General features: G+C 40.9%; 1 protein-coding gene across 3 annotated transcripts in view; it reads right to left on the reverse strand.

Moving 5' to 3' along the window:
- Positions 1-19,980, reverse strand: part of myo16 (myosin XVI) — a 1,004,680-nt gene that overhangs the window by 500,545 nt on the left and 484,155 nt on the right. For all 3 annotated transcript variants that reach the window (XM_073043171.1, XM_073043172.1, XM_073043173.1), the window contains 2 exons: positions 18,014-18,141; positions 8,747-8,846 (listed from right to left, as the gene is read on the reverse strand). In XM_073043171.1, the coding sequence (XP_072899272.1) occupies positions 8,747-8,846; positions 18,014-18,141 (228 nt within the window). The remainder of the gene's footprint in view (positions 1-8,746; positions 8,847-18,013; positions 18,142-19,980) is intronic.

Below are 19,980 nucleotides of genomic sequence, written 5' to 3' on the forward strand. Positions count from 1 at the left end.
GGGGTGGGTGATCGCTGCCTTGCTGCTGCTTGTGCATGGGAGGGGGATCTGGGGGGGCTTTGGGGTTCTAACTGTCATTCATTCTTCAGAGCACTCCTCTGTTTTTGTGGATGTTTGTGAAGAAAAAGAATTTCAGGATGTAAATTGTATACATTATTCTGACATTAAATGTACCTATAGAAACCTATTGATTTAAAACATTTAGTTTATTGATCATTACAAAATGTCTCTCTGATGCTTCCCATTCCCTTCCCTCTCCCTTCCCCTTTTCCCAACCATGATTCTCCTCTCCCTGTCCCCTTTCTACTACCAGTCTACAATAGTGACCCATATCAGAATTAGGTTTATCATCACTCACATATGTCATGAAATTAGTTTTTTGCAGCAGCATTACAGTGCAATCCATACAGTAAAATTTCTTGAGTACTGTGCAGAAGTTTTGAGCACCCTAGCTATGAATAGTGCCTTAGACATTTGCTCAGTACTGTATACTTATATAATTATTGGCACTGATGGTCATCATTGGTCAGTTAATGCTATGAAATGTCTTTGATACCCATGTTCTTACAAAATTTCCAATGAACTTAACAGTTGATAGCACTGAAACATAATCCATGACAGTAACTGAAAATGCTAAAAGGATGGCTGCTCGCACATTGACTCCCTAAGTTTGCAGCTAGAAGTGTAGGTAAAATGAGCATGGTGTGCAACATTACCTCTCAAGAATTTATACCACCGTGACTTTTTCGCACTGTCACATTCCCACTTACCCCACATTCCTCAAGGTCTTTTGTACTTGGAAAACTACTGCAACCACCAACTTCTTAAGTATACTCTGTGTGGTAGATTTCTCCTAACCGCAGGCCTAAATAACTTACTCAGAGATTGTGACCCCTCTTTCTGAACCCCACACCCTCACTTTGCAGTTACTCTTCTGCATTGAGTCTGTCTAGCCCAGTCAGTGAAAATTCATCTCATTCTGCTGGACTCTAATGAATACAAGCTTAGCTCACCTATTCTTTCCTTATATAACAGTGCTGCCATCCGAAGAAGCTGGTGAATCTTCACAGCTGGTCCTCTATGGTAATTATACCTTTTCTCAGACAAATAAACCAAAACTGCATACAATTATTCAGGTATGATCTGATGAAGTCCTGTACTCAAAACTGTTCTGAGATTGCTGGAGCCTTGAACCCTTCAGGCACAGGTGAGGTCCCAGAGGAATGGCAAGTGGCTAATGTTGCACCTCTATTTAAGAAGAGAGCAAGGAAAAATCTTGGAAACTATAGACTGACGAGTCTCACATCAGTTGTAGGGAAATTGCTGGAGAAAATTCTTAGAGATAGGTTATATGAGCATTTGGAAAATTATGGCCTAATTAGAAAGAGACAGCATGGCTTTGTGCAGGGCAAGTTGTGTCTTTACCACATGATTGAGGCAACGAGAGAGATTGATGAAGGTAGAGCATTGGATGTTGTCTATGGGGATTTTAGTAAGGTGTTTGACAAAGTCCCTCATGGGAGGCTAACCCAGAAGATTAGAATGCATGGGGTGTGTGGTGAATTGGCTGTTTGGATTCGGAATTAGTTTGTGCATTGAAGACCGAGGGTAGTGGTTGAAGGGACTTAACTCGAGCTGGAGGTCTGTGATTAGTGGTGTTTCACAGGGATCTGTGCTGGGACCTCTGCTGTTTGTAATGTATATAGATTACCTGAATGAAAACTTAGATGGGTGGGCTAGTAGTTTTGCGGATGATACCAAGATTGGTGGAATTGTGGATAGTGAAGTAGACTGGGAAAGAATACAGCATGATATAGGTCAGTTGCAGATATGGATAGAGAAATGGCAGGTGAAGTTTAACCCATATAAATGTGAGTTGTTGAACCTTGGTAGAGCAAATGCAAGGAGACAGCACAGTGTGGCTGAGCAGAGAGATCTTGGGGTCCAAATTCATAGCTCCTTGAAAGTGGCTACACAGCTCAATAGGGTGCTTAAAAAAGCTTATGGAATGCTTGTTTTCATTTTTGAGGCATTGAGTTCAAATGTCAAATGGTTATGTTCAACTTTATAGAACTCTGGTTAGGCCACATTTGAAGTATTCCATAAAGTTCTGGTTGCCCCACTATAGGAATGATGTTGTGAGGGTGCAGAAGAGGTTTACTGGGATGCTGCTTGGTTTAGACAGCCTATGCTGTCATCAGAGGCCGGGTACTTGGGTTGTTTTCTTTGGAACGGCGGAAGCTGAGGGGAGATCTGATGAAGGTTTATAAAATTATAAGAGACATAGATGAGTAATACAAGGGGTAAGTTTTTTTACTCAGAGTCTGGCAGATGCTTGGAATGCGCTACCTAGTATGGTGGTGAAGCTTTTAAGAGACATTTAGAAAGACACATGAATATGAAGAAGATGGAGGGATATGGACGTTGTGTAGGTAGGACAGATTAGTTTTTGGAGATACTCTGATTACTTTTTAGCTGGTTCAGTACAACATTGTGGGCTGAAGGGCCTGTTCTTGCTCTGTACTGTTTTAGGTTCTATATTTAAAAGGCTAAAATACTATTTTAACTGCTGCTCCACCTGAATATTTACTGACAAGGACAATACATTATTTTGTAGATTAAAATTTCCATATCCATCACTGTTTAAATAATCCCTTGACTTTACTGTTTATTACATCAGAGTAGATATCTTCACAATATTGCATCAGTCATCTAATTGCAACTCTTTTGACTTGTATAAATTGTTCTGAAGGCTCTATGAAATCGTCTTCACAAATCATTAATTTGTCTCGTCTCAAGCTTTTAACCCTTGGCTTCAAATTCCTCCTTATGCAATTGGATCCTTCATTTCCTGACTTGCAGATCCCAGTCAGTTCAGATTTGCAACATCTCCTCCACAATCTCCATTAGCAGCGATTGTGTAGTTAGACCCTGCTCTATTGGCTTTACACTTATGACTGTGTGGCTAAGCACAGCTCCAATGCCATTTTCAAGTTTGCTGATGACACCATTGGTCATAGGCCAAATCAAAAGTGTTGATGAATCAACACATAGGAAGGAGATTGAAATTCTGGCTGAGTGGTTCTACAATAATAACCTCATACTGAATGTCAGCAAGATCAAGGAGCTGATTATTGACTTCAGGAGGAAGAGACTAAAAATCCATGAGCCAGTCTTCATCTGAGGATCAGAGGTTGAGAGGGTCAGCAACTTATTGTTATTATTTCAGAGGACCTGTCCTGAGCCCAGCATGCAAGTGCAACTATGAAGAAAGCACGACAGTACCTCTGCTTCTGTAGGAGTTCGTGACATTTAAATCTTTGGCAATCTTCTACAGATGTGCAGTGGAGAGTATATTGAGTGGCTACATCACAGTCTGGTACGGAAACACCAATGCCCTTGAACAAAAGGTAGTGGATATGGCTCAGTTCATCACTGGTAAAGCCCTTCCCACTGTTGAGCACATCTACACAGAGTGTTGTTGCAAGAAAGCAGCATCCATGGTCAGGGACCTCCACCACCCAAGATATGCTTTCTTCTTGCTGCTGCCATCAGGAAAAAGGTACAGGAGCCTGAGGACTCACACCACCAGGTTCAGGAACAGTTCAACGATCAGGCTCTTGAACCAAAGGGGATAACTTCACTTGCCCCATCACTGAATTGTTCCCACAACCTATGGACTCAATTACAAGGACTCTCCATCTCGTGTTCTTGATATTTATTACTTATCTATTTATTATTATTATTTCTTTCTTTTTATATTTGCACAGTTCATTGTTTTTTGCACACTGGTTGAATGCCCAAGTTGTTACAGTCTTTCATTGTTTCTGTTATGGTTATTATTTTATTATAGATTTATTGAGTATGCCCACAAGAAAATTAATCTCAAGGTTGTATATGGTGACATGGTACTTTGAACTTTGAACTTCAGCAAACTTAAAATTATTATATTTGATTTCCTTTTCCAAATGAATGTACAAGGCAAATAGTCAAATAGTGCAGATGTTGGACTCAGTGAGGTTGAACAGAAAGCCATAACCAGAAAGTATAATCCTGATATTGAAACTTCATTGGGTAAGATGACAATATGTTTGGTTTTCAACAGTTAGCTAGAGGGGTTCAAACAGAAACCAGGTATAGATCTCTTGACAGGCAATTTGTCTGTTCAAGGACATTCTATTGTCAAGAAACTTGATGAAAATTTTGGGTTACTGATAATGTCCTTGCCTAGTTCACCACTGTAGCTTATAAATAAGGAATAATTAAGAGTAAAATTTATTTCAAAATAATTAGTTGTATAAAATTGTTAATGACATTTGTGGAAAACTTGCTTCAGTGCTATTTGAATGCATATATTTTTAATACAGCTCTCAAACTATATGCTATGTAGCTGGTGTTCCATGAGATGGCAACATCAGATTAATGAAAGGATGAATGCGCATTTACTGAATCACACAAAAAGAACAGGGTAGGCTGTGACTTCACTGAGCTTGCACTGACTGCAAAGTCAACAGCCGGCTTCTTCATTATGTCTCCACAGGAGACAGGTTGAACCTTAAGTGTACAATACTCATCCTGAGGCCTGACTAATTTTATGACTCTAACCTCCTTACTCTTACTTTTAGTGTACTGGTTAATAAAGGAAATTTCCCTTTCAGTTCAGATTGGCAAAAACATCTCCTTCACAATCTCCGTCAGCACAGGTGCACTGCAAGGCTGTGTGTTTAGCCCCCTGCCCTATTCGCTTTACACTTATGACCGTGAGACTAAGCATAGTTCCAATGCCATATTTAAGTTTGTTGATGACAGCACTATCGTTGGCCAAAACAAATGTGGTGACGAGTCAGCACATAGGGTTGAAAATCTGGCTAAATGGTGCCGCAACAAAATCCTCTCGCTAATGTCAGCAAAATCAAGGAGCTGATTATTGATTTCAGGAGGAGGAAATCATAGGTCCATGACCAGCCCTCATCAGAGGTGGAGAGGGACAGCAACTTTAAATTCCTCAGTATTATCCTGGGTCCAGCACATAAGTGCCATTTTGAAGAAAGTACAGCTGCACCCCGTGTCCTTGGAAGTTCCTGAAGATCCGGCATGACATCTAAAACTTTGACAAATACATATGTGTGGTGGAGAGTACATTGACTGGTTGCATCATGGCCTGGTATGGAAACACCAATGTCCTTGAACAGGAAAGCCTACAAAAAATAGTGGATATGGCCCAGTCCATCACTGTAAAGCCCTCCTAACCATTGAGCACATCTACACAAAACATTGTCACAGCAAAGCAGTGTCCATCATCAAGGACCCCCCCACCCCCCCCCCCACCATCCAGGCCACGCTTTTTTCTCACTGCTGCCATCAGCATGGAGGTACAGGAGCCTCAGGATCACACCTACATGTTTAGGAATAGTTATTATCCCTCAACTACCAGGCTCTTGAACCAGAGGGGATGACTTCACTTGCCCCATCACTGAACTTTTCCCACAACCTATAGACTCACTTTCAGGGACATCATCTCATCATCTCATGATTTATTATTATTATTAACTCATGTATTTGCACAATTTGTTGTCTTTTTCACAATGGTTGTTAGTTCTGTTGGGTGCCATCTTTACATTGATTCTATCGTGTTTCTTGGATTTACTGTGTATGCCCACAAGAAAACAGATCTCAGAATTGTATATGGTGACATATATGTACCAATAATAAATTTATTTTGAACTTTTGAACTTGAACTTTTTGATCCATCTATTTGACTGTTCTGCAATCATTAAAGTCTATGGAGATAAATTCCAATATTTGTTTTTTGCTTCATGCCACTCAGTATCATGGGATTCATTCTATATTTGTATGACAGCATAGCATAACATTTAGCATAATGTTTTACATCACCAGCAATCAGTGGTCGGGGCTCAATTCCCGTCACTGTCTGGAGATTGTACATTCCCCCTATGATTGTCTGGGTTTCCTCTGGCTGCTCCAGACTCTTATCACATTCCAAAGACATATGATTAGAGTTAGTAAGTTGTGGGCATGCTATATTGGCACCAGAGCATCTGGTGTCACTTGCAGGCTGCACCCAGCACATATTCGGATGTGATGGTCGTTGAAGCATATAACATATTTCAATATATGTTTTGATGTTTCGATATACAAGTGACAAATGAAGCTAATTTTATCTTATTGCAATTTCCATTTACTACTAGTCTGCTCAAATGACCAGATCATCAATATCTTCCTGTTGTCCAAAGCTTTCCTTCACACCCTGAAACATACATTATTTTTGTAATCATGAACAAACTTCTTTATCATGTCTTCTATATGTGAAATATGTCGTGAAAAGAAGGGACTAGTAAATCCTGTGAAACCCTAAGGTAACACTCTTCCAGGTACACATTTTTGTAAATACACTGATAAATACCGCATCGATCACTAATAACCTCAGGAAGAATAGAACTTGGCAAAATAAACTAACTCATTTCCTAGGAAAGTACAATACCTAAAGCAAAATACAGAAAAAAGGGACCAATCTGCATTGTTACAATATATTACCTCTATCACAAAATGCCAGATTTGTTAAATTTCCATTTTGATATGTGAAAACTACAACAGATGTATCACATGTTTATAGGAATTCATCCTGTCAGTAGAATTGTACAAAGTAAATGTTATTATACAAGTACATATATGTCACCACATGCAGCTTGGAGATTAATTTCATTTTCATGTAGGCATATTCAGTAAATCCGCAACAGAATAGTAATCATAATAGAATCAATGAAAGACCACACCAACTTAGTGCAGCATGTAGCAAACCAAGGAACCAAATTTCAGAAGCAAACATGGTACAACACTGTAACTACTATATTGTAATTTAGCATTAATTGCTGAAAACGAATTTCTCTCCCACTGTGTTTGTTTGATTTTTTTTAAAGTTCTTTTTCCTTTTTACATCATTCAGGGTTTCCAGAATGGGCAGTCTCTTGCACCTCAGCATTAATGAGGCCAGTTTTCCAAATATCCAGGGCTTTCCCCAGGAGCTGACCTTCTGGAGACCACTCAAGCTGGGACAGAGTTCATTCAATGTAGTCAACTTCTTTCCAGGAGTATTACTGATACTTTCCAACCCTTCCAACTGCATGCCATAATATTATATGCAAGATATCAATGTTCAAAGGAAATTTATTATTAAAGTACATATATGAACTATATACAACCCTGAGATTCATTTTCTTGTAGGCATACTGAATAAATCAATAATAGACTAATAACCATAATAAAATCAATGAAAGACCACAACTCTGCAAATACAAAGAGAAAGAAATAATGATAATAAATAAATAAACAATGAATATCAAGAACTTGAGATGAAGAGTCCTTGAAATTGAACCCATTGGTCGTGGGAACATTTCATTGATGAAGTTATCCACTTTGGTTCAAAAGTCTGATAGTTGAGGGTACAATAACTGCTCCTGAACCTTGTAGTGTGAATCTTGAGGCTCTTATACATTCTTCCCAATGGGAACAGCAAGAAGAGAGCAAGACCTGGGTGGAGGTTGTCCCTAAAGATGAATGCTGCTTTCTTTCAACAATGCTTCGTGTAGATGTGCACAATGGTGGGGAGGGCCGTATCCACTTTTTGCAGGATTTTCTGTACAAGGCTATTGGTGTTTCTATATCTGGCTGTGATGCCAGTTATAATATACTCTACATTACACATCTATAGAAGTTTGTTAAAGTTTTAGACGTCACACCAAATCTCCAGAAACTCCTGAGGAATTACAAGCACTGCTGTGCTTTCTCATAATTGTCCTTGCACGCTGGGTCCAGGGACAGGTCATCTGAAATATTAAACCCGAGGAATTTAAAGCTGCTGACCCTCTCCATCTCTGATCCTTCGATCAGGAATGGCTCATGGACCTCTGGTTTCCTCTTCATGAAATCAATAATCAGCTACTTGGTCTTGCTGACATTGAATAAGAGGTTGTTGTTATGGTGCCACTCAGCCAGATATTCAATCTCCCTTCTATATGCTGATTTGTCATCACCTTTGATTCGGCCTTTGACAGTGATATCATCAGCAAATTTAAATATGGCATTGGAGCTGTGCTTAACCACATAGTCGTAAGTGTAAAGCAAGTAAAACAGGGGGCTAAATGCACAGCCTTGTGATGCTCCTGTGCTGATGAGATCGTGGAGGAGATGTTGTTGACAATCTAAACTATCTGAGGTCTGCAAGTGAGGAAGTCAAGGATCCAATTGCACAAGGAAGTATTGAGGCCAAGGTCTTGCAGCTTATTGATTAGTTTTGAGGAGATGATGGTATTAAATGCTGAGCTGGCATCGGTGTGTAACTGTTACTTTGGTAGGCAAATTGGAGCAGATCTAAGTCACTTCTCAGGCAACAGTTGATGTAATTTATCAGTAACTTCTCAAAACACATTCTCACTATAGATGGAGCTGCTACTGGATGAGACACAACAGTAAAAGTTTGGAAGAGTTGGTACAGTCAATTACGAGATGTCACATTTACTTTGTGGGTATCCAATCATCCAATGATTCACAAAATGCATCTTGTATAGACTTACTGTGAAGGCTAGACTCTGAAAATACTTAATAAATCCTACAGGATTAATTGACACCCAGTGGAAGAGCTGGTGTCTGGCAAGAGTGTAGATTTCTGTGCAGTTTGTTTACAAATCCTGAATTTTTGCCATATTAGAGGAGGTACTTTGCGACTTACATGGTTAAACTTTGCTTCAATCGTAAACTCCACAGCTCTGCGTGCAAGATGCTTTACAATATGTTTACAGACTTCTGTCTTCCCTGATCCGCTCTCACCACTGCAAAAGGGAACACATTAATGCTTAAGGCCTCTTTACACCTCAGGAAGAGAAGCAGGGGGGAGAAAACACATCAAGTTGAAGTGACAACTATTTAATGCAGATATAGGAGCTTGTCAAAGTTATTCTATATTCAGTGGTTTATGATTATACGTGTGAATTTAACCTACTTTTCAGATTCCTCCTTCGCGGTTACAACTTCTGCTTCCTAACTGATACATAGTTCAGCATATGTAATTCTAACCTCGGATTTAAAGCTGCATTTTGTTTATTAGGTTCATAATAACATCTAATTAAACTAATTCTTTTTGCCTGCACATGGTCCATATTCCTCTCTTCTTAAACACCTCTATCATGTCTACCTCTGCCAACACCACTGGCAGTGAACTCCAGGCACCCACCCCTCTCTATAAGAGTGGTGCATGCCCCACATATCTCACTGAATTTTCCCCTCAGCTTAAATGCATGTGTGGTTTGTGAGAATTGCAGATCTAATAATTCACAAAACGCATATTATATAGACTGATGAAAGGTCTCAGCCTGTTTACTCTTGTCCTTAGATGCTGCCTGGCCTGCTGAGTTCCTCCAGCATTTTGTGTGTGTTACTTTGATTACCAGCATCTGCAGACTTTTCTCTTGTTTATTATATAGACTAACTGTCTGTACAATATGACTTATAGAGTCACTTTGAAACAGCTTTTCTTGGTAGTGGGTTTAGATTTTTTTGGATAATAAAATTATTACTTTTCAATATTATGATTCAATTTAATTTACATGAATATGGGGTAATGAGACTATAAGTGTGATTCAAATATATTGTAATTGATATATATTTATATCCTCCTGTACTTTGTATTCTTTTTTGTAAGAAATCAATAAAAATATTGAAAAAGAAAGAAAGAAACTGAGAATAAATATCTCCTCTGTCTACATATCTCATAAGTTTATAAACTTCTTCAGATCTCCCCTGTCTCAGAAAACAATCCAGGTTTGTCCAATCACTTCTTTTAGCATATGCCTCTAATTCAGGCAGAAACCTGGTAAACCTCTTCCACACCCTCTCCAGAGCCTCCACATACTTCCTGTAAATGAGCGACTAGAATAGTATGCAGTACTCCAGATGCTGCCAAACGAGGGTTTTATAAAGTTGCAACATGACTTCCTGACTTTTGAACTAGGTGCCTATGTTTCAATATTTGATAGGTTTCATTGAGATCTAACACCCCCCCCCCCCCCATTCTTCTAAACTCCAGCAAGTACAGGACCAAAGCCATCAAATGATCCTCACATGTTAACTCTTCCATTCCCAGAGTAATTCTTCTGAACCTCCCTTGGACTCTCCAATGCCAGCACATCTTTTCTTAGATAAGAGACTCATAACTGCATACAATACTCCAAGTACAGTTTGATCAATGCCTTTTAAAGCCTCAGCATCACATTCTTCCTCTTATATGCTAGTCCTCTTGAAACGAATGCTAACATTACATTAGGCTTTCTCACCACCGACTCAATCTGCAAGTTAACCTTCAGGAAATCCTGCATGAGGACTTCCAAGTCCTCTTGTATCTCTAATTTTTGAATCTCTTCCCCATTTAGAAAATAGTCTATGCCTTTATTCTTTCTACCAAAGTGCATAACCATGTATCTCCCTACACTGTACTCCATCTGCCACTTCTTTGCCTATTCTTGCAAGCCCTTCTGCAGAATCCCTTCTTCTTCAAAACTACCTGCAGCTCCACCTGTCTTCATATCATCTGTAAATGTGGTCACAGAGCCATCAATTGTATCATCCAAATTTTTGCCATATAACGTGAAAGGAAGAGGTTCCAACAGCAATCACTGTGGAACACCATTTGTCATTGCTAGCCATTCAGAATAGGCCCCCTTTAGTTCATTACTTTGCTTCTCTCCCTTTATCTCCTTTATTTTGCTTCTAATCAAAACATGCATAGAACACATTAAGCTCATTAGGAAGGAATGCGCTGTTACTGGCAATGATGCACACATGATGCTGAAATGATAAGGTAACAGAAAATTATTGAAGCTTCAGCACTGCGAAATGAGCTTCAGACAGTGGAACCTGACTGCTTTATTGTGTTTGAGATCTTGTGCTATCAGTGGTTTTTTCAACTACTTCTAAATATTTTTGATAATAAGGATGTTTAAAATAATTGAAATAAATCTAACTAATTAAATTATATTTTAAAATATTAGAAAATTATTTAAAGGCCATTTTAAAATAAACTTAATGTTAATTTAATGTAGGAATAAAGCCAAATCATTTATTCTCACTTTGCTGTTCCATCCAAAATGGCAATATTTCATAGGTCAGACTGACAATCAAATGTATTCAGCTCAACAACTCAACAATTTTGCTCTACTTTACAGAGGAAGTACAGAACAAGATGTAAGATGCACTCTTGTGAATTGCCAGCCAAAGGTAAAATGCATGTCAACCCAATGTTCTCATGGCTTTAGTGGGAAATTTAAATCTATAATTATCAAAGAAAAGGAAGAAAGGCTATTGATGTGGAAGTGCAAACAACACACACAAAATGCTGGTAGAACACAGCAGGTCAGGCAGCATCTATAAGGAGAAGCACAGTCGACGTTTTGGGCCGAGACCCTTCGTCAGGACTAATTGAAAGAAAAGATAGTAAGAGATTTGAAAGTAGTGGAGGAGGGGGAAATGCGAAATGATAGGAGAAGACCGGAGGGGGTGAGGTGAAGCTAAGAGCTGGAAAGGTGATTGGCGAAAGTGATACAGAGCTGGAGAAAGGAAAGGATCATGGGACGGGAGGCCTAGGGAGAAAGAAAGGGGAGGGGGGAAGCACCAGAGGGAGATGGAGAACAGGCAAACAACTGAATATGTCAGGGATGGGGTAAGAAGGAGAGGAGGGGCATTAATGGAAGTTAGAGAAGTCAATGTTCATGCCATCAGGTTGGAGGCTACCCAGCCAGTATATAAGGTGTTATTCCTCCAACCTGAGTTTGGATTCATTTTGACAGTAGAGGAGGCCATGGATAGACATATCAGAATGGGAATGGGACGTGGAATTAAAATGTGTGGCCACTGGGAGATCCTGCTTTCTCTGGCGGATCGAGCATAGGTGTTCAGCAAAACCTCCTCCAACCTGAGTTTGGATTCATTTTGATTCCTCCTTATATACCAGCTGGGTAGCCTCCAACCTGATGGCATGAACATTGACTTCTCTAACTTCCGTTAATGGCCCTCCTCCCCTTCTTACCCCATCACTGACATATTTAGTTGTTTGCCTGTTCTCCATCTCCCTCTGGTGCTTCCCCCCACCTTTCTTTCTCCCGAGGCCTCCCGTCCCATGATCCTTTCCCTCCTCCAGCTCTGTATCACTTTCGCCAATCACCTTTCCAGCTCTTAGCTTCACCCCACCCCCTCCGGTCTTCTCCTATCATTTCGCATTTCCCCCTCCCCCCACTACTTTCAAATCTCTTACTATCTTTCCTTTCAGTTAGTCCTGACGAAACGTTGACAGTGCTTCTCCTTATAGATGCTGCCTGGCCTGCTGTGTTCCACCAGCATTTTGTGTGTGTTGTTTGAATTTCCAGCATCTGCAGATTTCCTCGTGTTTGATGTGGAAGTGGTCTGCTCTAAAATATTGCCACACCAGGACAGACTGCTTAGAATGCAATTAAATAGAACAGTGGGAGTAGAGGATTAAAAGAGCATAAAGCAGGGTCAAAGGTTAAGAGTTAAGAGCAGGAACCGGATATGAAAGTGGGGGGGAGGGGAGAGAGATGCACAAAGTGATAGGTGAAACAGGGAGAGGGAGGGATAAAGTAAAGAGCTGGGAAGTTAATTGGTGAAAGAGAAAAGTGGCAGGGAATCTGATAGGAGAGTTCAGAAGGCCATGGAAGAAAGAAAAGGGGGAGAAGCACTAGAGGGAGGCAATGGGCAGGCACAGAGATAAAGTGATAGAGGGAAAAGGGGGATGGGGAATGGTGAGGGGGGCATTAGCAGAAGTTTGAAAAATTGATGTTCATGCCTTCAGGTTAGAGGCTACGCAGATAGAATCTAAAGTGTTGTTCCTCCAACTTGAGTATAGCTTCATCAGGACAGTGGAGGAGGCCATGGATTGACATATCGGAATGGGAATCAGAGTAGAATTAAAATGGGTGGCCACCAGGAGATCCTGCTTCCTCTGGCAGACGTGCTTAGGTGCTTGGCGAAGCGGTCTCCCAATCGCGGTCAGGTCTCACCGATACACAGGAGGCCACACCAAGAGAGCACCAGACACAAGTGATGACCCCAACAAACTAACGGGGAAGTGTCACCTCACCCAGAAGGACAGTTCAGGACACCTCACCCAGAAGGACAGTAGTGAGGGAGGAGGTGTAGAGGCAGGTATAGCACTTGTTCTACTTGCAAGGATAAGAGCCAGGAAGGAGATCAGTGGGGAGGGACGAATAGACAAGGGAGTCCCTGCCGAATGCAGAAAGTGGCGGGAGGAGGGAAAGGTGTGCTTGGTGGTGGGATCTCATTGGAAATGGCGGAAATTTCAGAGAATTATGTGCTGGACCCGGAGGCTGACGGGGAGGTAGGTGAGGACAAGGGAAACCCTATCCCTGGTAGGGTAGCAGGAGGATGGGGTGAGAGCAGGTGTGTGTAAAATGGAAGAGATGGGGTTAAGGGCAGCATTGATGGTGGAGGAAGGGAAGATCCTTTCTTTGAAAAAGAAGGACATCTCCTACGTTCTGGAATGAAAAGCCTCATCTTGAGAGCAGATGTGGTGGAGATGGAGGGGATGGCATTTTTACAAGTAACAAGGTGGGAGAAGGTATAGTCGAGGGAGCTGTGAGAGTCCATGGGTTTGTAATAGACATCAGTAGATAAGCTGTCTCCAGAGAGAGAGACAGTGAGATCAAGAATGTGGAGGGTGGTGCCAGAAATAGATCAGGTAAATTTGAGGGCAGGGTGGAAGTTGGAGACAAAAGTTGATGAAATAGACAAGCTCAGCAGAGGTGCAGGAATCAGCACCAATGCAGTCATTGATATAGCATAGGGAAAGTGGGGACAGACATCAGTGTAGGCTTGGAACACAGAATGTTCCACATCGTCAACAAACATTCACCCGTAGCTGGGACCCATGTGAGTGCCCATGGCTATACCTTTTGTTTGAAGGAAGTGGGAGGAGCTAAAGGAGAAATTATTAAGAGTGAGGACAAGTTCTGCTAGGCGGAGGAGAGATGTGGTAGAGACAGACAGACAAATGGACAAACAGACGTACCTTATTAATCCCGAGGGAAATTGAGTTTTGTTACAGTTGCACCAATCAAGAATAGAGTAGAAATATAACAAAATAAAACCAGAAATAATTAAATAATAATAAGTAAATTATGCCAAGTGGAAATAAGTCCAACACCAGCCTATTGGCTCAGAGTGTCTGACACTCCGAGGGAGGAGTTGTAAAGTTTGATGGTCACAGGCAGGAATGTCTTCCTATGACACTCAGTGTTGCATCTCGGTGGAATGAATCTCTGGCTGAATGTACTCCTGTGCCTAACCAGTATATTATGGAGTACTGGACAGGGGAACTGGCTGGGTCTGGTGTCCAGGAAGAAACAGAGAGCTTTGAGGCCTTCCTGGTGGGGGATGGAGGTGTATGGGGACTGGACATCCAAAGTGAAAATAAGATGATGGGGGCCAGGGAACTTGAAATCATTGAAAAGATCCAAAGTGTGTGAAGTGTCATGGATGTAGGTAGGACTGAACTGTGGTGATAAAACAGAGTTGAAACTGGGGCAGGGGTAATGAAACCAAGTCGAGCAAAATATCCTTGGTTTTATATTCTAGTCCTCTCGAAATGAATGTGAAATTTGCATTTGCCTTCCTCACAGTCCTGCACAAGGGACACCAAGGTCCCTTTGCATCTTGGATTTTTGAATTTTCTCCCTGATTAGAAAATTGTCTATGCTTTTATTACTTTCTACAAAACTGCATGACCACTATCTGACATTGTATACCATCTGCCATTTCTTTGCCAATTCTCCTGATCTGGCTGAATCCTTCTGCAGCCTCCCGGCTTCCTCAACACTACCTGCTCCTCCACCTATCTTCGTATCATCCTCGAACATGGCCACAAAGCCATCAATTCTGTCATCTAAATCATTGACATACAACATAAAAGAAGTGGTCTCACATTGACCCCTGCGACAGCCGATCAGAAAAGGCTCTCCTTATTCCTACTGTTTGCTTCCTGTCAATCAGTCATCAGCATACGCTCTAACCATGCCAATATCATTCCTGTAATACAGCCTCATGTATGGCACCTTGTCAAAGGCCTTTTGAAAATTGAAGTACACAGCATCTACCGAATCTCCTTTGTCTATCCTGCTTGTTATTTCTTCAAAGAATTCCAAAGATTTGCCAGGCAAGGTTTTCACTGAAGGAAACCATGCTGACCATGGCTTATTTTGTCATGTGCCTCCAAGTACCCCAAAAGCTCATCCTTTACAATCAATTCCAACATCTTCCCAACCTCTAAGATCAGGCTAACTGGCCTATGATTTCCTTTTTCTGCCTCCCTCTCTTCTTGAAGAATGGAATGACAGTTTCAATTTTCCAGTCTTTCAGAGCCATTCCAGGATCTAGTGATTCTTGGAAGATCATTATTAATACCTCCTCAACCTATTCATCTGCCTCTTTCAGAACCCTGGGGTGTAGTCTATCTGGTCCTGGTGACTATCTACCTTCAAACCTTTCAGCTTCCCAAACACCCTCTCCTTACATATTGCAACTGCTCTCACTTCTGTCTGCAGACTCTCAAGCTACTGGCTTGTTGCCCGTGTCTTCCACAATGAAAACTGATACAAGATACTTACTTAATTCATCTGCTATTCCCTTGTCTCCCATTACTGCCCCCCAGCATAATTTTCCAGTTGTCCAATACCTACCCATACCTTTCTTTTACTCTTTATATATCTGAAAAAGCTTTTGGTATCCTCTTTGATATTATTGACTAGCTTATCTTCACATTTGCATCTTTTACCCACTTATGTTTTTTCTGTTGCCTTCTGTGGTTCTTAAAAGTTTCCCAATAATCTAACTTCCCACTAATTCTTGTTCTTTTATATGCCTTCTCCTTTGCTTTAATGTTGACTTTGACTTCCCTTGTCAGCCACAGTTGTGTCAACTTGCCTTTGAAATACTTCTTCTTTGGAATGTATCTATCCAGTACTTTTCGAATTGCTCCCAGACATTGCTGCACTGCTATCATCACAGCTAGTGTCCCCTTCCAATCAACTTTGGCCAGTTCTTCTCTTTTGCCTCAGCTGCAGAGAGTTGTATACTTAGTCAACTCTATTATGATTCATAAATAACCTGTAGATTTGTACATATGATTAATGCAGAGACATAGACTGTTGGCCCACTGAGTCTATGTTGATCATTAAACATCCATTGACGCTAATTCCACATGAATCTCATTTTATTCTCCACAGATTCCCATCAATTAATGCCCACTAACTGTCAGATTTTAAACTGAACACTAAACAAAAAGTAAAATAATTTACAGTAGTCAATTTACTAACCAACCTGTACATCTTCTGGATGTGGGAAGAAATCAGTGCACCCAGAAGAAACTCACATAGTCATTAGACAAATGTGCATACTCTAAATAGGCCTTACCAGAGGACAGAACTGAACCCAGATTGTTGAACCTGAAGCAGAAATTCTGCCCCAAATTTGAGTAGACTCAAATTCAAGATGAATTGAAGATTGATTCTCTAAATTCCTGTGATTACTCTCCCTTCCCTTTTTCCCTTCTGCCTTAACTCTTTTTTCCATTTTCCATTCAGGTTTCCTTCTTACCTCTTCTCTTCTCCTCCCCATCCTCATCACCTCCTTCTATTACCTGATAGTTTGCCCTCTTGCCTCTCCTCCTGCCTTTTTATTTGACTTCCTTTCCAGTCCCGATGAAAGGTCTGAGCCCAAAACATTGATTCTTTATTTTCCTCCAAGGATGTCACCTGACCAGTTGAGTTCCTCCAGCATTTTCTGTGTGTTGCTCAAGATTTCAAGTAACTGCAGAATCTTGTGTGTTTGTTGTGTATTTAGTATTTCAGCAATATTTGAGCAATATTGTAAATATACGGTATTGTTTCATTAAACATTCTTGTTTGTTTAAATAGTTCATTACAGGTTATATGTGAAAGTACTGTACGTGAATGGCACACATCAGATATGCATGTTTCCCTTAAAGTAAAAACTGAAACAAAGACACACATTCCCGTCTCTGTGTTTCCTTCCAATTGGTTTTATGTTTTGGAGTTACAAAACACAACATCTATGACTTAGTCTAATCTTGTTAGTATTTTGTCTGTGATCTGTTACCACATGCTTTCTAATAGACCTTACAATTATGGTAAGTGAACAGGTCTATGGAACTCTCTTTTCTCCTTCCCTGTAGTATGGTTACATCCAGTAATAGACCAACCACGATATCACTGAATGAGAGAAAACACTCAAGTGTTTTGTGTCCTGATGAAGGGTCTCGGCCCGAAACGTCGACAGTGCTTCTCCTTATAGATGCTGCCTGGCCTGCTGTGTTCCACCAGCATTTTGTGTGTGAAGTGTTTTGTGTCCTTTTCCTGTTTTAATGCTGTTACGTTCATATGATTTTTTCTGCCTTGTCAATCACCATGACACAGTTGTTTCATCAGCCATTCCCAAAGGCTTTCTCCATGCTGTACTGCAACAATTGTCCCCAGGTCCCTATCCCAGTACCAACTCCAGAGTGATCACGCATTGTACACCAACATCAAATATGCTTCCTACCGTTTACTTAGGAATCATCTTTATCTCTTTAATATTCTGACAGATCTCTACAGGTTCAACCTGTCCCTTTATTCACCCTATTAATTATGTATTCACATCTCAGTTCCCAAAAAATCAGTTTAATATACAGAAAATGATAAACATTTTAATACTGTTATGTTCATACACATTTATTTGTCTTTTTAATCCCCTTTCCACAGTTGTTCCCTTGGGCCATTCCCATTATTTTATTTAACAATTGTTTTAGATGGGAGCAAGGAAGATGAAGGTGAAACACAAGAAAATTAGCTTTTTTGTTTTAGTTGAAGGCAATGCTCCGTTACTGAGTAAATTAGTATAAGTTTTAAAACTGTACCTCAGGATGAAGCATTGGGGCCTTTGTTCCTGCCACATCATATGAAGGGCTCGTTCAGTGCATGAAAATATATGTGGTGGCAGTGAAGAACAGAACTTCCCTGTACTACTCCAGTAAAGGCGAGTGACCTAAAAGAAAGAAAACAAATCGTTGAGAATTCTACATTTGTGCCTCACTTCTAGGAAACAATTCAATACACTTCTCTGATAAGAAAATCTGAAAAGTTAAGTCCAAGATGTGTGCAATCAAGCAGTGCTGCAGCAGAGAAACAGTGGGCTCTTTTCAACAATGGCAGATGTGTACAGTTCCAATGTGCACACCTTCCATCCTATAGCAAGCTCAAGAATAAAGTGTACATTGGCATTTGTATAGCAGAAATCTTATCTTTAGAGATTCAGGGGTGCGGTCAGTCACCTTCTTAGTGCAAGGGATTAAAAGGGGGGTGGAATTCATATAATACACACAAAGGCTTTTTTGTTTGGAATATGAATCATGCCAGAGGGTGAACTGTACTACTCCTCACTTAAGGGAATGAAGATGGGCTTCAGTCATTGTGAGCAATCGCTTGCTGATGAGGCAGTGTGAGATTTAAATAGAGCTTGGAGCCTTTCGGGACCTTATGGCAGGCTTCAATCATTATAAGCAGTCGCTTGTTGGAGAGGCAGTGTGAAATTTATAAAAGAACTCGGAGCCTTTCGGGACTTTCCGGCAGGCTTCAATCATCATGAGCAGTTCTTTATTGGTGAGGGACCGTGAGATTTAAAAAGAAATCAGAGCCTCTGGAGATTTCTGGTGGGCTTCAACCGTCGGAATCAAAATCAGAATCAGGCATCAGATCATTGGCAAATGTCAATGTGACCTAGGATCAGAGGATGTAGAATCGTTGTGGGTATAGCTAAGAAACTAAGGTTCCCTAATATTAACCAGGATGTGTGGTACCAATTACAATGCAAAATAGAAGAGGCATAGAAATAAGACAATTTTACCATAGCCATGGGGGATTTTAATAAGCAGGTAGTTTGGGAAAATCAGGTTGTTTCTGGATCCCAAGAGAAGGAATCTTGAGAGTGCCTATGAGATGGCTTTTTAGAAACAAGGGAAAATCTGCAGATGCTGGAAATCCAAGCAACACACACAAAATGCTGGAGGAACACAGCATCTATGGAAAGAAGTACAGTCAACGTTTCAGGCCAAAATCCTTCGACAGGACTGGAGAAAAAAATGAGCAGTAGATTTAAAAGGTGGGGGGGGGGGGGAGGGGAGAGAGAACCACCAGATGATAGGTAAAAACTGGAGGGGGAATGATGAAATAAAGAGCTGGGAAGTTGATTGGTGAAAGAGAAAGAAGGCCATGGAAGGAAGAAAAAGAGAGGAGAAGCACCAGAGGGAGGTGTTGAATGGGCAAGGAGTTAAGTTGAGAGAGGAAAAAGGGGATGGGAAATGGAGAAGGGGGTGTGTATTGGGGGGCATTATCGAAAGTTGAGAACTCTATGTTCACCTATAAGGTTGGAGGATACCCAAACAGAATATCAGGTGTTGTTCCTCTAACCTAAGTGTGACCTCATCATGACAGTGGAGGAAGCCATGGATGGACATAATCGATATGGAAATGGGTGGCCACTGGGAGATCCCACTTGTTTTGGTGGACGGAGCGTAGATAGAAACTTAGAAAACCTGCAGCACAATACAGGCCCTTCACCCCACAAAGCTGTGTCGAACATGTCCCTACCTTAGAAATTACCTAGGGTTATCCACAGCCCTCTATTTTTCTGATCTCCATGTACCTATCCAGGTGTCTCTTAAAAGTCCCTATCGTATCTGCCTCCACATCCGTCGCCAGGAACACATTCCATGCACTCACCACTCTCTGCATAAAAAACTTACCCCTGACATCTCCTCTGTGCCTACTCCCCAGCACCTTAAAACTGTGCCCTCTTGTGCTAGCCATTTCAGCCCTGGGAAAAAAG

This window comes from Hemitrygon akajei, chromosome 4, assembly GCF_048418815.1.
Source record: "Hemitrygon akajei chromosome 4, sHemAka1.3, whole genome shotgun sequence".
Lineage (NCBI taxonomy): Eukaryota > Metazoa > Chordata > Chondrichthyes > Myliobatiformes > Dasyatidae > Hemitrygon > Hemitrygon akajei.